General features: G+C 38.5%; 1 protein-coding gene and 1 pseudogene across 9 annotated transcripts in view; both read right to left on the bottom strand.

Annotated features, from left to right (window-relative positions):
* Positions 1-24,308, bottom strand: part of METTL8 (methyltransferase 8, tRNA N3-cytidine) — a 112,285-nt gene that overhangs the window by 30,319 nt on the left and 57,658 nt on the right. For all 9 annotated transcript variants that reach the window (XR_008500942.2, XM_063648315.1, XM_054477015.2 and 6 more), the window contains one exon: positions 7,734-7,825. Coding sequence is in view for 8 of the 9 variants with exons in the window: in XM_063648315.1 (XP_063504385.1) it covers positions 7,734-7,825 (92 nt within the window). In the remaining variant the exon portion in view is untranslated. The remainder of the gene's footprint in view (positions 1-7,733; positions 7,826-24,308) is intronic.
* On the bottom strand, positions 21,982-22,386 carry LOC129031129 (small ribosomal subunit protein eS26-like; annotated as a pseudogene).

Below are 24,308 nucleotides of genomic sequence, written 5' to 3' on the forward strand. Positions count from 1 at the left end.
CAACTTCTTCCTGGTTTAGTCTTGGGAGGGTGTATGTGTCCAGGAATTTATCCATTTCTTCTAGATTTTCTAGTTTATTTGCACAGAGGTGTTTAAAGTATTCTCTGATGGTAGTTTGTATTCCTGTGGGATCAGTGGTGATATCCCCTTTATCATTTTTTATTGCGTCTATTTGATTCTTCTCTCTTTTCTTCTTTATTAGTCTTGCTAGCGGTCTATTAAATTTGTTGATCTTTTCAAAAATCAGCTCCTGGATTCCTTAATTTTTTGAAGGGTTTTTTGTGTCTCTATCTCCTTCAGTTCTGCTTTGATCTTAGTTACTTCTTGCCTTCTGCTAGCTTTTGAATGTGTTTGCTCTTGCTTCTCTAGTTCTTTTAATTGTGATGTTAGGGTGTCAATTTTAGATCTTTCCTGCTTTCTCTTGTGGGCATTTAGTGCTATAAATTTCCCTCTACACACTGCTTTAAATGTGTCCCAGAGATTCTGGTATGTTGTATCTTTGTTCTTATTGGTTTCAAAGAACATCTTTATTTCTGCCTTCATTTCGTTATGTACCCAGTAGTCATTCAGGAGCAGGTTGTTCAGTTTCCATGTAGTTGGGTGGTTTGGGTGAGTTTCTTAATCCTGAGTTCTAGTTTGATTGTACTGTGGTCTGAGAGACAGTTTGTTATAATTTCTGTTTTTTTACATTTGCTGAGGAGTGCTTTACTTCTAACTATGTGGTCAATTTTGGAATAAGTGTGATGTGGTGCTGAGAAGAATGTATGTTCTGTTGATTTGGGGTGGAGAGTTCTGTAGATGTCTATTAGGTCCACTTGGTGCAGAGCTGAGTTCAATTCCTGGATATCCTTGTTAACTTTCTGTCTCATTGATCTGTCTAATGTTGACAGTGGGGTGTTAAAGTCTTCCATTATTATTGTGTGGGAGTCTCTTTGTAGGTCTCTAAGGACTTGCTTTATGAATTTGGGTGCTCCTGTATTGGTTGCATATATATTTAGGATAGTTAGCTCTTCTTGTTGAATTGATCCCTTTACCATTATGTAATGGCCTTCTTTGTCTCTTCTGATCTTTGTTGGTTTAAAGTCTGTTTTATCAGAGACTAGGATTGCAACCCCTGCTTTTTTTTGTTTTCCATTTGCTTGGTAGATCTTCCTCCATCCCTTTATTTTGAGCCTATGTGTGTCTCTGCACCTGAGATGGGTCTCCTGAATACAGCACACTGATGGGTCTTGACTCTTTATCCAATTTGCCAGTCTGTGTCTTTTAATTGGAACATTTAGCCCATTTACATTTAAGGTTAATATTGTTATGTGTGAATTTGATCCTGTCATTATGATGTTAGCTGGTTATTTTGCTCATTAGTTGATGCAGTTTCTTCCTAGCCTCGATGGTCTTTACAATTTGGCATGTTTTTGCAATGGCTGGTACTGGTTGTTCCTTTCCATGTTTAGTGCTTCCTTCAGGAGCTCTTGTAGGGCAGGCTTGGTGGTGACAAAATCTCTCAGCATTTGCTTGTCTGTAAAGGATTTTATTTCTCCTTCACTTATGAAGCTTAGTTCGGCTGGATATGAAATTCTGAGTTGAAAGTTCTTTTCTTTAAGAATGTTGAATATCGGCCCCCACTCTCTTCTGGCTTGTAGAGTTTCTGCTGAGAGATCCGCTGTTAGTCTGATGGGTTACTCTTTGTAGGTAACCTGACCTTTGTCTCTGGCTGCCTTAACATTTTTTCCTTCATTTCAACCTTGGTGAATCTGACAATGATGTGTCTTGGAGTTGCTCTTCTTGAGGAGTATCTTTGTGGCGTTCTCTGTATTTCCTGAATTTGAATGTTGGCCTGCCTGGCTAGGTTGGGGAAGTTCTCCTGGATAATATCCTGCAGAGTGTTTTCCAACTTGGTTCCATTCTCCCCGTCACTTTCAGGTACACCAATCAGACGTAGATTTGGTCTTTTCACATAGTCCCATATTTCTTGGAGGCTTTGTTAGTTTCTTTTTACTCTTTTTTCTCTAAACTTCTCTTTTTGCTTCATTTCATTCATTTGATCTTCAATCACTGATACCCTTCCACTTGATCAAATCGGCTACTGAAGCTTGTACACGTGTCACATAGTTCTCGTGCCATGGTTTTCAGCTCCATCGGGTCTTTTAAGGACTTCTCTATGCTGTTTATTCTAGTTAGCCATTTGTCTAATTTTTTTTCAAGGTTTTTAGCTTCTTTGCAATGGGTTCGAACATCCTCTTTTAGCTCAGAGAAGTTTGTTATTGCCGATCGTCTGAAGCCTTCTTCTCTCAACTTGTCAAAGTCATTCTCCATCCAGCTTTGTTCCATTGCTGGCGAGGAACTGCGCTCCTTTGAAGGAGAAGAGGCGCTCTGATTTTTAGAATTTTCAGCTTTTCTGCTCTGGTTTCTTCCCATCTTTGTGGTTTTATCTACCTTTGGTCTTTGATCATGGTGACGTACAGATGGGGTTTTGGTGTGGATGTGCTTTCTGTTTGTTAGTTTTCCTTCTAACAGTCAGGACCCTTAGCTGCAGGTCTGTTGGAGTTTGCTGGAGGTCCACTCCGGACCCTGTTAGCCTCGGTATCACCAGTGGAGGCTGCAAAACAGCAAATATTGCAGAACGGCAAATGTTGCTGTCTGATCGTTCCTCTGGAAGCTTCGTCTCAGAGGGGTACCTGGCCATATGAGGTGTCAGTCAGCCCCTACTGGGAGGTGCCTCCCAGTTAGGCTACTTGGGGGCCAGGGACCCACTTGAGGAGGCGGTTTGTCCCTTCTCAGATCTCAGACTCTGTGCTGGGAGAACCACTACTCTCTTCAAAGCTGTCAGACAGGGACAATTAAGTCTGCAGAAGCTTCTGCTTCCTTTTGTTCAGCTATGCCCTGCCCCCAGAGGTGGAGTCTACAGAGGCAGGCAGGCCTCCTTGAGCTGTGGTGGGCTCCACCCAGTTCGAGCTTCCAGGCCGCTTTGTTTACCTACTCAAGCCTCAGCAATGGCAGGCACCCCTCCCCCAGCCTCGCTGATGCCTTGCAGTTCGATCTCAGACTGCTGTGCTAGCAATGAGTGAGGCTCCGTGGGCGTGGGACCCTCCAAGCCAGGCACGGGATATAATATCCTGGTGTGCCGTTTGCTAAGACCGTTGGAAAAGTGCAGTATTAGGGTGGGAGTGACCTGATTTTCCAGGTGCCATCTGTCATGGCTTCCTTTGGCTAGGAAAGGGAATTTTCCAAACCCTTGCGCTTCCCAGGTGAGGTGATGCCTTGCCCTGCTTTGGCTCACGCTCCGTGGGCTGCATCCACTGTCCTGCACCCACTGTCCGACAAGCCCCAGTGAGATGAACCCAGTACCTCAGTTGGAATGCAGAAATCACCCTGTCTTCTGCGTCGCTCACGCTGGGAGCTGTAGACTGGAGCTGTTCCTATTTGGCCATCTTGGAACCGCACCTTTTTGTCTTTTCTTCATGCTAGAAACATTTATTCTCTTCTAGCTATTTTTTTTTTTTGAGACGGTCACCCAGGCTGGAGTGCAATGGCATGATCTTGACTCACTGCAACCTCCGCTTCCTGGGTTCAAGCGATTCTCCTGCCTCAGCTCCCGCATAGCTAGGACTACAGGTGTGTGCCACCAGACCCGGCTAATTTTATATTTTTGGTAGAGATAGGGTTTCACCATGTTGGCCAGGCTGGTCTTGAACTCCTGACCTCAGGTGATCCACCCACCTTGGGCTCCCAAAGTGCTGGGATTATAGGCGTGAGCCATCTTGTCTGGCCTCTTCTAGCTATTTTGAAATGTTCAGTAGATTATTGTGAACTAGTCACCCTACTGATCTATACTGAACATGAGGTCTTATCCCTTCTATCTAACTGTATATTTGTACCCATTAATCAATCTCTCTTCACCCCCCACCCCTTCCTGGCCTCTGGTAATTACCAATCTATTCTCTATTTTCATAAAATCCACTGTTTTAGCTTCCACATATGGTTGAGAACATGCAATATTTGTCTTTCTGTGCTTGACTTATTTAACTTAAGGACCTCCATTTCCTCCATGTTGCTGCAAATGATAAGATTTCATTCTTTTTTTATGGCTGAATAATATTCCATTGTGTATATATACCACATTTTCTTTATCCATTCATCCATCTGGAACAGGCAAGGATGCCCACTTTTGCCACTTTAATTTAACATAATACTGGAAGTCCTGGCCAGAGAAATTAGGCAAGAGAAAGAAATAAAGGGCAGCCAAGTTGGAAAGGAAGAAGTCAAATTAGCCCTGTTCAAAGACAATATGTTTTTTTTTTTTTTTTTGAGACAGGGTCTTACTCTGTCACCCAGGCTGCAGTGCAGTGGTGCAAAAGTGATCTCGGCTCACTGCAACCTCTGTGTCCTGGGTTCAAGTGATTCTCCCACCTCAGCCTCCTGAGTAGCTGGGACTACAGGGATGCACCATGATTCCCAGCTAATTTTTTGTATTTTTAGTAGAGATAGGGTTTCACCATGTTGGCCAGGCTGGTCTCAAACACCTGGCCTCAAGTGATCTGCCCACCCTGGCCCCCCAAAGTTCTGGGATTACAGGCGTAAGCCCCTGTGCCCAGCCAACAATATGATTTTACACTTAGAAAAACCTAAAGACTCCACCAAAAAACTGTTAGAACTGATACATTTAGTAAAATTGCAGGATACAAAATAAACACACAAAAATCAGTAGCATTTAAATATGCCAACAGTGAACAATCTGAAAAAGAAATCAAGAAAGCAATCCCATTTCCAATAGCTACAAAGAATATAAGATACCTAGAAATCAATTTAATCAGAGATGTGAAAAATCTATACAAGGAAAACTATAAAACATTCTTAAAAGAAATTAAAAAGGACACTAAAAAATGGGAAGATATTCCATGCTGATGGGTCCAAATAATTAATATTGTTAAAATGACAATTCTACACAAAGCAACTTATAGATTCAATGGAATCCCAATCACATTCTTCACAGAAATAGAAGACAAAATCCTGAAATTTTTCTTTTTTTTTTTTTTTTTTTTTTGAGACAGGTTCTCGCTGTGTCAAGTGAGTGCAGTGGCACAATTACACCTTACTGCAGCCTCAAACTCCCGGGTTCAAATGATCCTCCAGCCGCAGCCCCCTGAGTAGCTGGGACTACAGGTGCATGACCACAACACTTGATTAATTTTTGTATTTTTTGTAGAGACAGGTTTTAGCCATATTGCCCAAGTTGGTCTTGAACTTCTGGGCTCAAGCAATGCTCCAGTATAGGTTTCCCAACATGCTGGGATTACAAGTGTGAGCCACTTGTGCCTGGCCCCTAAAATTTTTATAGAACACCAAAAGATCCAGAATAGCCAAAGCAATCCTGAGCAAAATGAACAAAGCTGAGGCCAGGTGCGGTGGCTCACACCTGTAATCCTAGCACTTTGGGAGGCAGAGATGGGTGACCTGAGGTCAGGAGTTCAAGACCAGCTTGGCCAACATGGCAAAACCCTATCTCTACTAAAAATACAAACATTAGCTGGGTGTGGTGGTGGGCACCTGTAATCCCAGCTAATCAGGAGGCTGAGACAGGAGAATTGCTTGAGCCTGGGAGGCAGAAGTTGCAGTGAGCTGAGATCGTGCCATTGCACTCCAGCCTGGGCAACAGAGCAAAACTCCGTCTCAAAAAAAAAGAACAAAGTTGGAGGCATCATACTACCTGACTTCAAAACATATTACAAGGCTACAGTAACCAAATTGGCATGGTACTGGCATAAAAACAGACACATTGACTGATGGAAGAGAATAGAGAACCCAAATATAAATCCATGCATTTACAACCAACTCATTTTTGACAAAGGTGTCAAGTACATACGATGGGGAAAGGACAGTCTCTTCAATAAATGGTGCTGGGAAAACTGGAAAACTGTAAGCAGAAGAATGAAACTAGATTCTTATTTACTATATACAAAAATCAAATCAAAACGGACTAAAGACTTAAATCTATGACCTATAACTATGAAATTACTAGAAGAAAACATTAGGGGAAATGCTCCAGGACATTGGAGCATTTTTATTTTTCTATTTTGTCATTTGTCAAAAGATTTCAAAAGCACAAGCAACCAAAGCAAAAATAGAAAATGGGATTATATCATGCTAACAAGCACCTGTACAGCAAAGAAACAATCAACAAAGTGAAGAGACAACCCACAGAATGGAAGAATATATTTGCAAACTACTCATTTGACAAGGGATTAATAACCAGAATATATTAAGGAGCTCAAACAACTCAATAGCAAAAAAGAAAAAAAAGCAGATTAAAAAATGGGCAAGGTTGGGGCAGTGGCTCACTCCTGTAATACCAGCACTTTGGGAGGATGAGGAGTTTCAGACCAACCTCGGCTGAGGTGGTAGGATCACCTGAACCCAGTCAGATTAAGCTGCAGTGAGCCATGATCTCATCACTGTACTCCAGACTGGGCAACAAGACCCCGTCTCAAAAAAAAGAAAATGGCAAAAGATCTGAATAGGTATTTCTCAAAAGAAGACATACAAATGGCCAACAGCTATATGAAAAAATGCTCAATATCACTAATCATCAGAGAAATGCAAATCAAAACCACAATGAGATATAATCTCACCTCACCTAACATGGCGTATATGAGAAAGACAGGGAATAATGAATGCATGCCGGTGAGGATGTGGAAAAAGGAGAACCTTCATACATTGTTGGTGGGAATGTAAATTAGTATGACCACTATGGAAAACAGTGTGGAATTTCCTCAAAGAAGTAAAAATAGAACTACCATATCATCCAGCAATGCCACTACTGGGTATTTATCCAAAAGAAAGGACATCAATATATCAAAAAGATAACTGCACTCCCATGTCTACTGCAGCTCTATTCACAGCAGCCATAACATGGACTCAACATTTCCGTTTTTTTTTTTTTTAAACGGAGTCTCGCTCTGTCGCCAGGCTGGGGTACAGTGGTGTGATCTCAGCTCACTGCAACCTCTGCCTCCCAAGTTCAAGCGATTCTCCTGCCTCAGCCTCCCGAGCAGCTGGGACTACAGGCATGCGCCACCACGCCCAGCTAATTTTTGTTATTTTTAGTAGAGACAGGTTTTCTCGATCTCTTGACCTCGTGATCTGCCCACCTCGGCCACCCAAAGTGCTGGGATTATAGGTGTGAGCCACCGCACCGGCTACTGAGTTTTTTGGATGGTAGCATAGGCCAATTTTTAAAAAGCTATTTATGAAGGTTGGCAAGGCTTTACTTAAATTAAACTCAAATATAAAGGCCTTCAAGAAAACTGCCTTCAATCCTTACTGAAACTATATTTATCCTAAAACTTCAGCACCATTTTGATGTGACTTTATCTTCTTTGCTTAAAGTTTATAAATTTGTTCAAAGTTCCTAGGAAGTGAAATGCATAATAGCATAGTAATAGCAGCATAGCAAGTGGAAAAGTTTAAAATTATGTTTTCATATTTTGTTTGAAATGCCACCCATGTGTGTATCTCCCAGAAAAAGCAATAATATGACTACTCAAAGACCCAATTATAGGGTGAATACAAATTTCATTAACTTTGGTCCCACTACACTGGAAAAACTGGGAATTCTACCAAATGGAACAAGTGGACTGGCATCAGGAGAGGCTAAGAACTCTCAGAAGCAATGACATGAGGAGGAGGAAAAGTGACTAAAGCTCTGGCTCTAGGAGCTACAGCACGCAGTTGGCTACCTTGCTCTTCCAGAAGGACTCGCACAGCTGAGTTTTCCTTTACTTTTTTTCTGGCTGCTTCTTCTTCTTCCTTAGACCACTGCATGTGATCCCTATTAAAAAAAATAGAAAGATTGTAAAATATGCTTTGTCATTGAAGAAGGCAGAAAAAAGGTGACAAGGAACCACATCTTTCATTCTAGATTAGCTGAAGACATATGATACAGACTAATTCCACATGGAATGAATACATTTTGTGTCAGATGTTCCTACTGATGGCGCTGGTACAACCCTGGAACTCCTACGATTCTTCTGTTTAAATCTGGTTGTGCTGCAAGCTCCAGCTACCTCTGGGAAATGGCTGCTAAAGTAATGTCCTCAGAACACCCTGGTGTATGACTATTTGGGTGCTGGTATGGTTTGCCGGTTTTTACTCTAAGGCTAAATTTATTTGTCTTTTTGTTAATTTATGAACAGAACATTCTTCAGTAGTTTTTAAATGCTCCTCTTAACAACACTTGTATTCTAAGACTTTGCTGTCAAAGAGATGAAAGTTTTAAAATGTTTTGTACTTAGCCTGCAATTTTTAAAGTAACTTAAGATTTATTTTTCTTATTAGCTACTTTAATTTCTGTAAAAGGATTCATTTGCATTTAAGTGACAGAGTACTTGATATAGCATGTGAAAAGATCACCTTTCTAAGTTCTGGCACTTTCTATAAGTATTCTTAGTTTCAGAATCTACTCTCCCTGTATGAGAAGATACTATTTTCTGCTGCAAAAAAATGTCTTTCTTGGAATAGAAGCAACAATTGTATGCAAGAAAGGTACTTTTTTTTAAGTTTTGTTTTCACAAAGTTTGCATTTTTTTTTTTTTGCAAAAGGTTAGACTGTAAGTAAAGCAATTTCCTGGAATAAACCAGGAATAATTTTTTATCGCTAAACAATAAAAAATTACACACCCCATATTCAAGTTGCATGTAGCCTAAAAGAAAAACCCCTAACACTATTATCGTATGATATATGTAGTCACCTGACTGATGAGAAGGGACAAATTATACAATTCTTGGAAGTGCATCATGCTGTGACCGACAAACATTGAGCAGTTAGGATGATCATAATTATAATTATAATAACAGCCATCATTTATTTATTACATATCAGGTACTGTAATAAGCACATTACATACATATGTCTTATTTAATCCTTTCAAAAACCCTTTGATAGGGTTATAATCATGCCCACTTTGCACAGTGGCTAACAGAAATTTAATAACTTATTCAAGGTCATATAGCCAGGAAGTGGCAGAACCAGAATTCACCTAGGTTTGTGTCACTTAAAAGTCCATCTTCTCAACTATTAGTCTATTATTTTCTACCATGGCAGTGAGGGACACAGAGAAATTTAAGATGTAACGTTTGTCCATCTTGGGTTTATATTCTCCTAGTGCAGGCAGGTAAACAATAAGTAAATGATAATACAGTGAAGCACGCATGGCTAGCACCTGATGAAGGGGAGTGCAGCCAATTAATGCAGCTGGGGCAAATAGGAAGGCTTAAGAGAAGGTAGGTTTGGGCTCAGGTTAAGAGGAAAAGTGGTGGAGCAAATTCATGTCACTCAGAAGTTGACAATACAGACAGTGCATACAGGGAACAGTTAAAAAACTCCATTTTGACTGGTTTTCTTGGACTACTGCAGATGAAGTTGGGAGCTGGGTAATGGTCAGATTTCAGAGGATCTTAAATGTGGGGCTGAACAGTTAAGTAGTATGCGAGACACAATGAAGTGGGGAAGGACTGGAGGAAAAGCGACCAATTAGACTGTTGGAATGGTCTAAGAGTAATGAGTCCCACGACTAAAGTGGTAGAATGGAGAACAGGAAGGAAAGGGGGAGAGGGAGACACTGAAAACACTGAAATTAAGACCTAGAGATTAACTAGATATTGGAGAAGAAGTGTAAGAGTCATGAATAATTCCAAGGTCTTAAAACTGAGTATCTAGGAAAGTGAGGGTAACAATGAGAGAATATGGAGTTACATGGGGTGGAATGATGATAAGCACGGTACTATTTTAAGTAACGCTTATACAATCAGATATGAGAGGGTATATTCCAGTGACCTGGCTATAAATACACCATTGAAGGTGTGAAACTGTTTTCCTTAAAAATAAATAAATAAATAAAAATTGGTATGCTGCAGTCTCCATGAAAAGTGAATGAGAATGTTTTCAGAGTTTCATAGATAAAAGTTTAACCACCAGTATTTAAATAAAACCCAATCATGTACAAGCCAAATAATCATAAACAGCTTTGTCTCTTGCTTTAAAAAATGAGGTTAGAATAGTTTTTGTTTTGACTTACTTTGACTTACTTTAACATATATGAGCAATCACATATAAATTGGGGCTGGCAACTATACTTTAAATTCTGTATATATGAAATATACTATATTGAATACAATTACAGGACAGTTGTGAAATTAAAGGCAACAAGTTATTTATTGAAAAAACAGTATTTCTAAGGCTAGGGATGAGTTTTTCATCTACAAATTTCTACCACATATAGGAAAGAAAATAGAACAATCTATTTCTCTGGGAAGAATCAAGCTGTGAGACAATAAGAGTATATGTGGTCTTCTGCTTTAAGCATTTAAGCTTTTAGTTTAACTTGCTATTTCTTATTTAATAGATTTAGTTATTTCTTAACTGTAACTTCCTTACACTGTTGTTTATGTTACTTCATTTTCTTAACTGCTAAGTGAGGGGAATAGTATATCCTAAGTTCCTGCAGAACAGATTTTTTTTTTAACACCACAGTTACAGAATCCCCACAGAAACCTATAAAATGTTCCTACTGTATTTATGGGGACTTCCTCCAGCCCTGCTGCTTTATGGCAGTTCTTTATTTTGGAAGAACTGGATTCATGTATCCCAAAACCCAACAGCTGGCAATAAGAATCATACAACTTTTTATTAGTAATAAACACAACTACAATAGAATTTAAGCATAGAAACAAATAATAAACAAACTGGAAATAATCAAGTATTTAACAGCAACAAAAACCAAAGGAAAAAAGTGGTTTATAGGGTTTGGCCAATAAATTATACTTCTGGGAACTTACTGAAATGAAGTAACTCGAAAGAACTAAGAAATTCTGTACAGGGAAATATTTGTATGAAGATATTCACTGGAACACTAAACATAATATTAATAGCAAAAAATTAGAAACAACTTCAGTGATAGGGGCATGAAAAAATTATAGTAAATCAAAGGAATATTATGCAGACATTAAGATAATAAATATGACTATTATATGACAATATGGAAAAGTATTTATAAAATAACATGAGGTTAAAAAAGCAGATCCCCAAATTTTACATATATCTCTCTCTTTTTTTTTTTTTTGAGATGGAGTCTTGCTGTGTTGCCCAGCCTGGAGTGCAGTGGCACAATCTTGGCTCACTGCAACCTCCAGCTCCCGTGTTCAAGCAATTCTGCCTCAGCCTCCCGAGTAGCTGGGATTATAGGCGTGTGCCACCACACCCGGCTAATTTTTTTATTTTTAGTAGAGATGGGGTTTCACCATGTTGGCCAGGCTGGTCTCGAACTCCTGACCTCAGGTGATTTGCCCGCCTCAGCCTCCCAAAGTGCTAGGATTACAGGCGTGAGCCGCCACGGGCCCGGCCGAATTATATATGTATTATAATTACAACTGTTTAAAATTATATACACACAGGGTGAAGATTCTAAGTGGTGAACTAAAACCAATTATGTTTGAATAGGAGTAAGAACAAACTACCTTAAATTTCCTTAATATTGTAAAGCAGCTTCAACTAGAGATAATTTTTAAAAAACTATATGTAAAATCTGTACTCTATGTTTAAGACATACAACAATTGTCTTTAAAACTTTACCCTTCTTGAGGAAAAAGCCATCAACCCTTATAATAAGAAGGAAGTTATGTTTTCTTAAAAAACGATAGACATAAAAAAGAAACTTGGGCAGAAAGTACAAAATATACTTTTCATGAAAATTTGAATTTGAGAAAAAAACCTCAAAAATAGAAGATTTTTGAGTAAAACAAATTTTTACATGCCCTATAATTTGTTTATATACATAGTTTATATATATTTCTTATTCCTTCCATATCTATAGTACAATTGAATAATGTTTCCTTGATTTAGCTTTTAGTTGATGGCAATAGTAATCTAAATAATTGTGTATTTGGTTTGATTTGGAAAAGTTAAAACACACACACACACACCCCCCAATTATTTAAGTTGGATACTAAAGTTTTTGATAATCTTACCCAGAGAAACTTCTGCTGAATGTAGTGTTGCTTCCTGTTACAACTTTTAATAATCAGATATAAACCAAAGTACCCAATATAAACTATTTTCCTGTCTTTGTCATTTACTATGTATGTGATGGCCTCGCTATAGAACACAATTTTGGTTCTCTAAGTCAATGATATTTGACAAATCTGACAAATGTATTACATGACTAGGGAATTGAAAATATTCTTAGGTTAAAGGAAAAAATAGAGTTTATTACTTTCAGCCTACAACTATTTCAATAATTCTTAATTCTATAACAAAGTGTGGGAAAGAGAGTTTCTGGAGTGCCAGATGAGTTGGTCTCCCCTGTGTGATACACCCATGGGGAGCCATGGGCGGCCTCTGAGGAGAAAAGTCTCCTTATTGCCTTCCTGTCTTTATGCCCCAAGAGCATAACAACTCCACGGCATTCCACAGGTTGCTCGGGGAAATAACACTCCTTTGAAGCAGTAGAGTATAATCAAACATCTTGGCTTCTCCTGAAACCCACTCCCACCCATTTTAGTCCCGATAAGTTAAAGATCTTAAGTAGTATAGAGACTACTTTGCTCCAGGAAATTCACAGAAACCGCCACTGCTATACATCTTATTGAGTGACTCAGGAGTTCTCCTTCACTGATTAATCCTTTTCCTCATCCCTTCCTACCCCTCCCATTTGCCCTAAGAACAAAGAGCTTGTAAACCAATAAATTGGGTGGAGGCTGAGAGCTCGGGGCCGTGAGCAAGCCTCCGATGCTCTGGTCCCCTGGACCCACCTTTTAAACTCTTATTCTGTCTCTTTCTAATTCCTTTGTCTCCGCTGGAATCTGGGTACCCGCCAGGTGGTATGGGGCTGGTTTCTCCAACACAAAGGCATATTTATTATATAGTTACACAAACAAACACACACACATTTTTCTATATACTACAAAATCTTCAACATAATTATCTCTTAAAACTCTGGTATAGGACTTACGATTTTGGCCATGACAGAGTACCTGGCAATGGACTTACCCTCCTGCCACAAACAATTATAAAGCTGGATAAAATATATAAAGTAACTGCTTTTAAACACTGGACTACACTTCAGACAGTGCAAGACTGATCCTTAAGAGAAGAAAACCACAAAAGGTGAGTCCCCACATCCACCTGTTCTGTCTGGGGACACATTCTAGACTGTGGTGCAGAGAGGCTGTCTCACTGAGTGGTAGTTTCATGAGTTGAGAAGGCAGAGATCAGAGTTCAGAATTGCAGAGGTGGTGAGGGTTTATGCAACAGGATAACTAAAGAGGGAGATGGACAGACAAGAGGGCCCCTGAAGTCTACAAGAGTTCTCCTAAGGTTTTCAGCTAGTGCTAGCTGCTCATCTACAGGCAGAGTCACCACAGGGCCTAGTAGAAGAGAGAGGATTCTAGGAATGAGGGTGGAGAAAAGAGAACTGACAAGATAGGTAGTACAGTGTTTGGTGACATTGGAGTTCTGGCTAAGCCACACTGGAAAGATCTATCTGAGCACCTTGAGTATTTAGTTAAGACCCTAGAAATCCCATGCCATAGGAAGAAGAACCACACTAGACTCAGGATATTATCAAAATAGTCCCACCCTAAAAACACCTAAAATCAAACCTGATCCAAGAAGGAGCTGGTAGAAATTTAACCACTTGCTAGAAAAAACTCGACATCTTTAAAGGAAGGCAACATAATCCAGACTGCATAGAAGATATTATCCATAATGTCCACCATATAATCAAAAACTATTAGACATGCAAATCAAGAGAAAAGTCAGTCAATAAATATAGACTTTGAGAAAACCAAATATTGGAATTAGTACACAAGGACTTTAAAACAGCATTGAAAAATATGTTAAAAGATTTAAAGAAAAAGATGGACAGAATGAATGCACAGATGGAAGAAATCTCAGAAAAAAATGAAAACTTTTTTTTTAAAAAGGAAATCCTAGAACACACCCATACACACTATCTGAAATAAAGAGTTGAGTAGGCTCAGGTGGGCATGGTAGTTCACACCTGTAATCCCAGCACTTTGGGAGGCTGAGGTAGAAGAATTACTTGAGTACAGGAAGTTGAGGTTGCAGTGAGCCAATAATCACACCACTCCAGCCTGGGTGACAGAGTGAGACCCTGTCTCAAAAAAAGAAAAGAAAAATTGGGAGGTTTAACAGCTGACAGACACTGGAGAGAATGGGTCAGTAAACTTAATGACAGATGTAGAAATTATTCAGATTGAAGACCAGAGACACAAAGATTGAAAAAAAGTGTGAGTCTCAGTAACCTGTGGGATAATACCAATTAGTCTAACAAACACATAAATTGAAAGCCCAGAAGTAGAAAAGAGAGAGAAAATGAGTTAAAAATAATAATAAAGAAATACTGACTAAAATTTTTCCAAATTTGAAGATAAAAAGAAGAAAGAAGAAAAAGAAACACTCAATAGATACAGGCAGGAAACACAGCAAACCCCAGGCAATATAAATACAGAGAAAACTGATAAAAATCAAAGATAAAGATAAATTTGAAAAGTAGCTACCATATACAGTGGGAAAAGAAATGCAAACTACAGCTGATTTCTCATCAGAAACAATGAAAATGAAGGCCAGAAGATAAAGCAAGGACATCTTATGTCGGGGTGGGGGGATGGGAGGGATGTGTCAACCTTGAATTTCACATGCAGTAGAAAGATCTTTCAAATTTATAAAATAAAGACATTCTCAGATAAAATTTGAGAGAATTTGTTACCAGCAGAATTTGCACTACAAGAAATGTTAAAGATCTTCAGGTTAAAGGAAAAGGGGACCACATGAAGTCTCAGATCTACAGAGTGAAAAAAAGAGACCAGAAGTGGTAAATATGTGGGTAATTATAAAATAATCTTTTTTAAAACTTTAAATTTCTTTTAAAAAACTCAACTAACTATGTATAGCAAAAATAAAAACAATGATTATAGCATTTATACATAGAGGTAAACTATATGACAACAATATCACAAATGTTGGAGGGATGACAAGTAGAAACATATTGTTGTAAGGTTCTTAATTTTATGTTAGGTGGCACAACATTAATTCTAAGTAGACAAATTCTAAGTAGACAAATTCTAAGTTGACAAAGCACATTGTAATTTCTAGAGCTGTGGTTCTCAAACTGTCGTCCACCCTTTGAGGTGGACCACTAAATCAAAACTATTCTCATAACAATACTGTGTTTTGCTCTTTCACTGTGTTGACATTTGCAGTGATGGTATAAAAACAATGAGGGGTAAAACTACAACTGCCTTGGAGTGAAAGAAGGCAGTGGCACCAAAATGTGTTAACTGTCATATTCTCTGCCACCATCCAGTGAGCGGCAAAGAATATAACAATTTTTACAAAAATTAATTAAAATATTTTCAATTTCACTGACTGATGAAGCAGTAAAAACTATTAATTTTATGAAATACTGACCCTTGGGTACAAATCTTTTTAATAGTCTATGTGACAAGATGGAAAGCATGCACTTCTGTACTGAAGTACAATGGATGGCTTGACTGAGGAAAAGTACTCATATGAACTGTGAGCTCAACTAGCTGCTTTTTTCATGGAATGCTATTTTTACTTGAAAGAGCAACTACCGATAAAGCTATAGTTATTTAGACTTGGGTATTTGGCATATAGTTTCTCAAAAGTAAACAAAATGAGCCTATCACATTAAGAAAAACAAATTACGGTATGTGTTTGCAAAAATAAATTTTGTGCTTTCAAGCAAAAATTGGACTTCTGGAAAGTTTGTGTCTACCACCATGAGTTTGATAGCTTCCCAATACAGATTTTCCTGATGAGACTGGTGGTGATATTAACAAATGTGATTTTAAAATATTTTATAATAAAATGTGTCAACATTTAGAAGATCTACATCAAACAGGGAACCAATATTTTCCAAATTATCCATGCATGATGTTATAAATCATGCATAGGTAAAGGATCTAGCCAAAGTGCAAGGTATACCAGTGTATCATAATATGGCAGAATATAGAGCCAGGCCCTGTGGAGCAGTCTTGTAGTCCCAGCTACTTGGGAGGCTGAGGCAGGAGAATGGCTTGAGCCCAGGAGTTCACAGCCAGCTTGTGTAACATAGTGAGACCCGGTCTTAAAAAAAAAAAAAAAAATATATATATATATATATATGGCAGAATATAAAAAGTTCCGTGATATGGTTTCATGTGCCATATTGCAACTAAGAAACTACCACTATTGAGATTTAGTGTAATATCAAAAAAAAATCCACAATTATCTGATAAAGGCTATTAAAAACTCCTCTTCGGCCAAATGTGGTGGCTCACGCCTGTAATCCCAGCACTTTGGGAGGCTAAGGTGGGTGGATCACAAGGTCAGGAAATCGAGGCCATCCTGGCTAACACGGTGAAACCCCGTCTCCACTAAAAAACACAAAAAATTAGCCCGGCATGGTGGCAGTCACCTGTTGTCCCAGCGAGGCAGGAGAATGGCATGAACCCGGCAGGCGGGGCTTGCAGTGAGCCGAGATCGCGCCACTGTACTCCAGCCTGGGCGAGAGAGCGAGACTCTGTCTCAAAACAACAACAAAAAAACCACTCCTCTCCTTTATAAGCACATATCTGTGAGAGACCAAATTATCTTCATATAATGCAAGAGGATATGAGAATCCAATTTCTTCCATTAAGGCAGAGATTATAAAGAGACTTGCAAACATTTAGAGCAATGCCACTCTTTGCATTACACTTTTGGGAATATACATTTACACTAAAATATGTAATTTATGTTAATATGTAATGGATTCATTATTGTTTTGGAATTAATAAATGTTTTCATGTCTGAGTTTTAATTTCTAATACAGAAAATATCAATAGACATAATCCATATCCATAAGAAATCTTCGGGGTTCTTAGTAATTTAAGAGTGTAAAGGGGTCCTGAGACCAAAATGTTTGAAACTATTGCCTTGAAATAATTCCTAAAACAGAATGCAAAGATGTTTGGCTAAATGCCAGTAGAGGAAGTAAAAATTGGATACAAAAAATTATTCAATTAGGCTAGTCACGGTGGCTCACACCTGTAATCCCAGCATTTTGGGAGGCCATGGCGGGCGGATCATGAGGTCAGGAGTTCAAGACCAGTCTGACCAACATGGTGAAACCCTGTCTCTACTAAAAATACAAAAATTAGTTGGGCATGGTGGTGCATGCCTATAAGCCCAGCTACTCAGAAGGCTGAGGTAGGAGAATCGCTTGAACCTGGGAGGCAGAGGTTGCAGTGAGCCGAGATCATGCCATTGCACTCCAGCCTGGGCAACACAGCGAGACTCCATCTCAAAAAAAAAAAAATTATTCAATGTATCCAAAAGAAGGCAGGAAAAAAGGAACAGGGGAAAAAAGGGCAGAAGAGATAAATTAAAAATTAAACAGACAACCAAACAAAATTATATTAATATACAATGCTACCTGGACTAGGTGTAATCTTAAGTTTCTTTTCTTTCTATTTTCTTTGGTGTTAATTTAATAGGTCCAAAAAATTACTTTATTGTTTCCATTTGTATTTTTTTAACTGTTAAATATTTTCCTGTATGCTCACATGTACTTCCTCCTGGATCAACTTTCTATCTATGTACATTGTTCATTTATCAATTATTAGCAAACAATGCTTTTCTGACAATATAAAAAATGTTCTATAGGTTAGCCCTGATGTATGGCAGTGGAAAATCATTTAAATTTTTTCTCTCTCCTTTGGTTTTTGTATTAGTAAGAGTAATAGTTCTCAAAACAGCATACAGGCTGGGCGCAGTGGCTCATGCCTATAATCCCAGCACTTTGGGAGGCCGAGGTGGGCGGATCACGAGGTCAGGAGATCGAGACCATCCTGGCTAACACAGTGAAACCCCATCTCTACTAAAAATACAAAAAATTAGCCAGGCGTGGTGGTGGGCGCCTGTAGTCCCAGCTACTCGGGAGGCTGAGGCAGGAGAATGGCGTGAATCTGGGAGGCAGAGCTTGCAGTGAGCCGAGATCAGGCCACTGCACTCCAGCCTGGGTGACAGAGCGAGACTCTGTCTCAAAAATAAATAAATAAATAAATAACTAGCATACAAATTAAGTACTCTGAAGACTTTGGTTTCCCTTGGGAGGAGGTAATTAAGGTGGACAGGACCTAAGGGCTTCTGGGGTCTGCAATGTTCCGTTCCTGACTAGAGCACTGGGCATGTGGACATATTACACTTTGTAAATAAATCAAGTTGAGTACTTGAAAAAGATTAAGTACTCTGAAATTATAATTATCCTATTTCATCAAATCCAATATGCTATTATTTTCTGTACCAGTAATAAAGAAAAAACATTTTCAACTACAATTTTAAGATGCACAAACTGTAAAAAATGTCGTGATTTCAGAGATGCTAATAGGTAAAAAAATGTGAGTCTCAGACAAGATAAAATATAGCTGTTACAGGCATATCAGCTAATAACTGAAGTAACTTCAATTAAATCTTCCTTTCTACTATTGAGGCTAATTTATATTTGTAACTCCAGGATGCCTACCTCTCTTTTTGGCTATAATGAATATTTCAGTTGGTTACTGTTATTAGTAAATTAGTTTTTGTTTTGTTTTCATTTTTCATTATTAATTTATTTTTTGAGACAGAGTCTCACTCCATCACCCAGGCTGGAGTGCTGTGGCACCATCCCGGTTCACTGCAACCTCCACCTCCCAGGTTCAAGTGATTCTCCTGCCTCAGCCTCCTGAGTAGCTGGGATTACAGGCACGCACCAACACGCCCATGTCTTTTTTTAAAAAAAACCTTTTTAGCCTTTGGAAAAACCTCTGACAGCCTCAAACTCCTGAGTTCAAGCAATCCTTCAGCCTCAGCCTCCTGAGTAGCTAGGACTGTAAGTGCATACAACTGTGCCCAGCTAATTTTTAAAAATTTTTAATTAAATTATTATTATTATTATTATTATTTTTGTAGAGACGGGTCTTGCTTTGTTGCCCAGGCTGGTCTCCAACTCCTGCATCAAGCGATCTTCCTGCCTGGCCTCCCATACTGCTAGGATTACAGGCATGAGTGAGCCACCACACCAGCCTGAGTTTCTTACTTCTGTGACTAACAAAAAACACAAACATACAGCCAATGCCTTTCTACTTTGCATACAATGGGATGGAGGTCACAGCTGCTGAAGAAACCAATACCCACGTCCCTCATTAAATATTTAGTGGGAACCTATATCTATCAGGCACTGGGCCTGTGAACTGAGGACACAAAGATGAGGAAGATTTGGTAGAACTCAAAATTTTGAGAAGTTGGAATCTGTATTAAAGAATACAGAATTTGTCATCACGTAGATAGCAAAATGGGAAATAGGTACATAAGGAAGGGGGCATTTTTTTTAAATTAAAACTCAATACCAAGCCATATAAAATATAGTTACATCTCTACCCTCCCTCTCATCCCCATTCCCATCTCTGATGTAAATACCATTATCAGGATAATGTGGACCTTTTCAGATTTTCTCTCTATATATAAAAGCAAAGGTGTATATACATGTAACACAGGTACAATAATTTCTTTTTTTTATTATTATACTTTAAGTTCTAGGGTACATGTGCACAACGTGCAGGTTTGTTACATATGTATACATGCGCCATGTTGGTGTGCTGCACCCATTAACTCGTCATTTACATTAGGTACATCTCCTAATGCTATCCCTCCCCCCTCCCCCCACCCCACGACAGGCCCCAGTGTGTGATGTTCCCCTTCCTGTGTCCAAATGTTCTCATTGTTCAATTCCCACCTATGAGTGAGAACATGCGGTGTTTAGTTTTTTGTCCTTGCGATAGTTTGCTGAGAATGATGGTTTCCAGCTTCATTCATGTCCCCACAAAGGACATGAACTCATCCTTTTTTATGGCTGCATAGTATTCCATGGTGTATATGTGCCACATTTTCTTCATCCGGTCTATCATTGATGGACATTTGGGTTGGTTCCAAGTCTTTGCTATTGTGAATAGTGCTGCAATAAACATACATGTGCATGTGTCTTTATAGCAGCATGATTTATAATCCTTTGAGTATATACCCAGTAATGGGATGGCTGGGTCAAATGGTATTTCTAGTTCTAGATCCCTGAGGAATCACCACACTGACTTCCACAATGGTTGAACTAGTTTACAGTCCCACCAACAGTGTAAAAATGTTCCTATTTCTCCACATCCTCTCCAGCACCTGTTGTTTCCTGACTTTTCAATGATCACCACTCTAACTGGTGTGAGATGGTATCTCATTGTGGTTTTGATTTGCATTTCTCTGATGGCCAGTGATGATGAGCATTTTTTCATGTGTCTGTTGGCTACATAAATGTCTTCTTTTGAGAAGTGTCTGTTCATATCCTTCGCCCACTTTTTGATGGGGTTGTTTTTTTCTTGTAAATTTGTTTAAGTTCTTTGTAGATTCTGGATATTAGCCGTTTGTCAGATGAGTAGATTGCAAAAATTTTCTCCCATTCTGTAGACTGCCTGTTCACTCTGACGGCAGTTTCTTTTGCTGTGCAGAAGCTCTTTAGTTTAATTAGATCCCATTTGTCAATTTTGGCTTTTGTTGCCATTGCTTTTGGTGTTTTAGACATGAAGTCCTTGCCCATGCCTATGTCCTGAATGGTATTGCCTAGGTATTCTTCTAGAGTTTTTATGGTTTTAGATCTAACATTTAAGTCTTTAATCCATCTTGAATTAATTTTTGTATAAGGTGTAAGGAAGGGATCCAATGTCAGCTTTCTACATATGGCTAGCCAGTTTTCCCAGCACCATTTATTAAATAGGGAATCCTTTCCCCATTTCTTGTTTTTGTCGGGTTTGTCAAAGATCAGATGGTTGTAGATGTGTGGTATTATTTCTGAGGGCTCTGTTCTGTTCCGTTGGTCTATATCTCTGTTTTGGTACCAGTACCATGCTGTTTTGGTTACTATAGCCTTGTAGTATAGTTTGAAGTCAGGCAGCGTGATGCCTCCAGCTTTCTTCTTTTGGCTTAGGATTGTCTTGGCAATGCGGGCTCTTTTTTGGTTCCATATGAACTTTAAAGTAGTTTTTTCCAATTCTGTGAAGAAAGTCATTGGTAGCTTGATGGGGATGGCATTGAATCTATAAATTACCTTGGGCAGTATGGCCGTTTTCACGCTATTGATTCTTCCTATCCATGAGCATGGAATGTTCTTCCATTTGTTTGTGTCCTCTTTTATTTAGAGGTCCTTCACATCCCTTGTAAGTTGGATTCCTAGGTATTTTATTCTCTTTGGAGCAATTGTGAATGGGAGTTTACTCATGATTTGACTGTTTGTCTGTTATTGGCATATAAAATGCTCGTGATTTTTGCACATTGATTTTGTATCCTAACACAGGTACAATAATTTCTTAACAAAAATGAGGTCATACTGGAGAAAATTCTCTTCAGCTTGCTCTTTTCATTTAATGATATATCATTGCCATTTCTTGATTTCAGTATACATAGATCTCTCATTTTTATTAACTGCTACATTATTTTCCAGTGTATGGAAGTAACTTTTTTTAAGGTTTTAATGAGGTGTAACTGACATACAGTAATCTGTATTCAAAGTGTACAACTTGGTAAGTTTTAATATAGGTAGACACTTGTGAAATTTTCACCATAATCAAGAAAATGAACATGTTCATTCCCTTCAAGTTTCCTTGTGCCCCTTTGTAATTCCTCCCTCCTACCCCTCCCCTTCTCCCCACTCACCTCCACCACTAGCAATCACTGATTTGCCTTCTGTCTCTATAGATTAGTTTGCACTTTCTAGTACAGTACAAGAAAGTTAGAAAGTACTCTATTTCTAACTTCTTTCACTCAGCATAATTATTCTGAAATTCATCCATGTTGTGTGTATCAATAGTAGATGTATGTTTAACTTTTTTTTTTTAAATACAATTTCCATTTTATTTTTCTCCAGAGAATAGTCTGTCTTCAGTCTTTAAGAACTCAGCTCCTTACATGGGCTTTGGTGGGGGACGTGGGGCAGCACCCACAGGTCTAAATCGGGGTGGGGGTGTTCGGTCGTTGTGGGCTTCACAAGATCAATTCCTGACTACTTTGCTGTGAATTGCACAACTCACACAGTAATGTAGCTTCACATACAGCTTGGGAAGCACATAGGCATTGAAGACACTCGCTTTAGAAATGTCCCTGACTGCTGCAGCCTCCACTATGTTTCGAATGACGAATTTCTTAATGGCCTTGTCCCTGGGCACACATTGGACACAGTTAGTGCAGCGAATAGGCTGCACGTGGCCGCGGCCCTTTTTGGCATGACCGTTGTTCCTTCTTTTTTTTGTCATCTTGGAGGCATGGACCGGAGATATATGTTTATCTTTTAAAGAAACTGCCAAGTTCCTCATTAGCATAGTGGTGAGTAAAAACAACTGAAACGAACAAATAAACTGCCAAGTTGTATTCCAAAAGGGTTATACCATTTTATATTCCCACCAGCAGTGTATGAAAGTTCTAGTTCCTCTACATCCTTATCAACACTTGGTAAGCTCAGTACTTTTAATTTCAGCTATTCAAATAGGTGTGTAGTAGTATTTTATTGTGCCTTTCATTTGCACTTTTCTAATGACTAATGATATTCAGCATCTTTTCATGTGCTTATTTACCATCTGTATATCTTCTTTGGTGAAGTATCTTAAAATTTTGTTCATTTTTACTGTGTTGTTTGCTTTCTTATTATTGAATTTTGGGAGTTTTAAATTTATTCTGATTATGAATCTTTTATCAACAGTAAAAAGGAACAAACTATTGATACAGGTAGCAACACAGATAAATCTCAAAATAATTATGCTGAGTAAGAGAGGCCAGACAAAAAGATAAAACATATTAAATGATTCTGTTTATACAAAATATTGGAAAATACAAATGAATCTACAATGCATTCTAGGTTCTTTATCCTTCCTTCTTTCCTTTTATTTTGCAGGTAAATTCTCCCTGACACCCAACCTTTTCCAGAGACCTGCTTCTCTTGCCCTGTAAGCTTCATTTCAAAGACAAGACATTATGTATTTTCTGCATTTTTCTGTAGCAGGGGAGACTGGTAGCCTTTATGAGGGTCTGAGTCTTTTGCTTTGTCAAATGATCCTTTACTGAAATATTTTACTTTGTAGTTCTTAACTAACTGGGCATTTCACTGCAACATTGTTAATGTCATCTCTTCCAACTGGGCTGGTCTATTTGCTTGCGTTGAATATATCTCTTGTATTTATTCCCAAATTCACATCTTTATTCATGCTACCACTTGTGTAAAACATTATCTTCACTATTTAAATACTCTTTATCCTTCAAAGCTCAAGTTAAATCCTACCTGCTCTTCCAACCTCATCTTGGGAATCTCTTCCTATCCTGAGTCTTCACTGTCTTCACACTTATTATAAAGGGCATCCAAATTGGAAAAAAGGAAGTCAAACTATCACTGTTCACCGATGATATGATCATATACCTAAAAAATCCTAAAGACTCTTCCAAGAAGCTCCTAGATCTGATAAATGAATTCAGTAAAGTTTCAGGATACAAAATCAATGTACATAAATCAGGAGCACTGCTATACACCAACAACAGCTAAGCTGAGAATCAACTCAATAACTCAATCCCTTTTATAAAGGTTGCAAAAAATAAAATAAAATACTTAGGAATACACTTAGCAAAGGAGGTGAAAGATTTCTACAAGGAAAACTGCAAAACACTGCTGAAAGAAATCACAGATGACACAAACAAATGGAAACACATTCCATGCTCATGGATGGGTACAATCAGTATTGTAAAAATTACCATACTGCCAAAAGCAATCTATAGATTCAATGTAATTTCCATCAAAACACCATCATCATTCTTCATAGAAATAGAAAAAACATTCCTAACATTTATATAGAACCAAAAAAGAGCCCATAGAGCCAAAGCAACACTAAGCAAAAAGAGTAAATCTGGAGGTGTCATATTACCCAACTTCAAACTATACTATCAGGCTTTAGTTACCAAAACAGCATGGTACTGGTATAAAAATAGGCATATAGACCAATGGAACAGAATATAGAACTCAGAAATAAAGCCAAATACTTACAGCCAACTAATCTTCAACAAAACATACAAAAACATGAACCAGGGAAAGGATACTCTATTCAATAAATGGTGCTGGGATAACTGACAAGCCACATACAGAAGAATGAAACTGGATCCTCATCTCTCACCTTAAGCAAAAATCAACCCAAGA

This window comes from Pongo pygmaeus, chromosome 11 (assembly GCF_028885625.2).
Source record: "Pongo pygmaeus isolate AG05252 chromosome 11, NHGRI_mPonPyg2-v2.0_pri, whole genome shotgun sequence".
Lineage (NCBI taxonomy): Eukaryota > Metazoa > Chordata > Mammalia > Primates > Hominidae > Pongo > Pongo pygmaeus.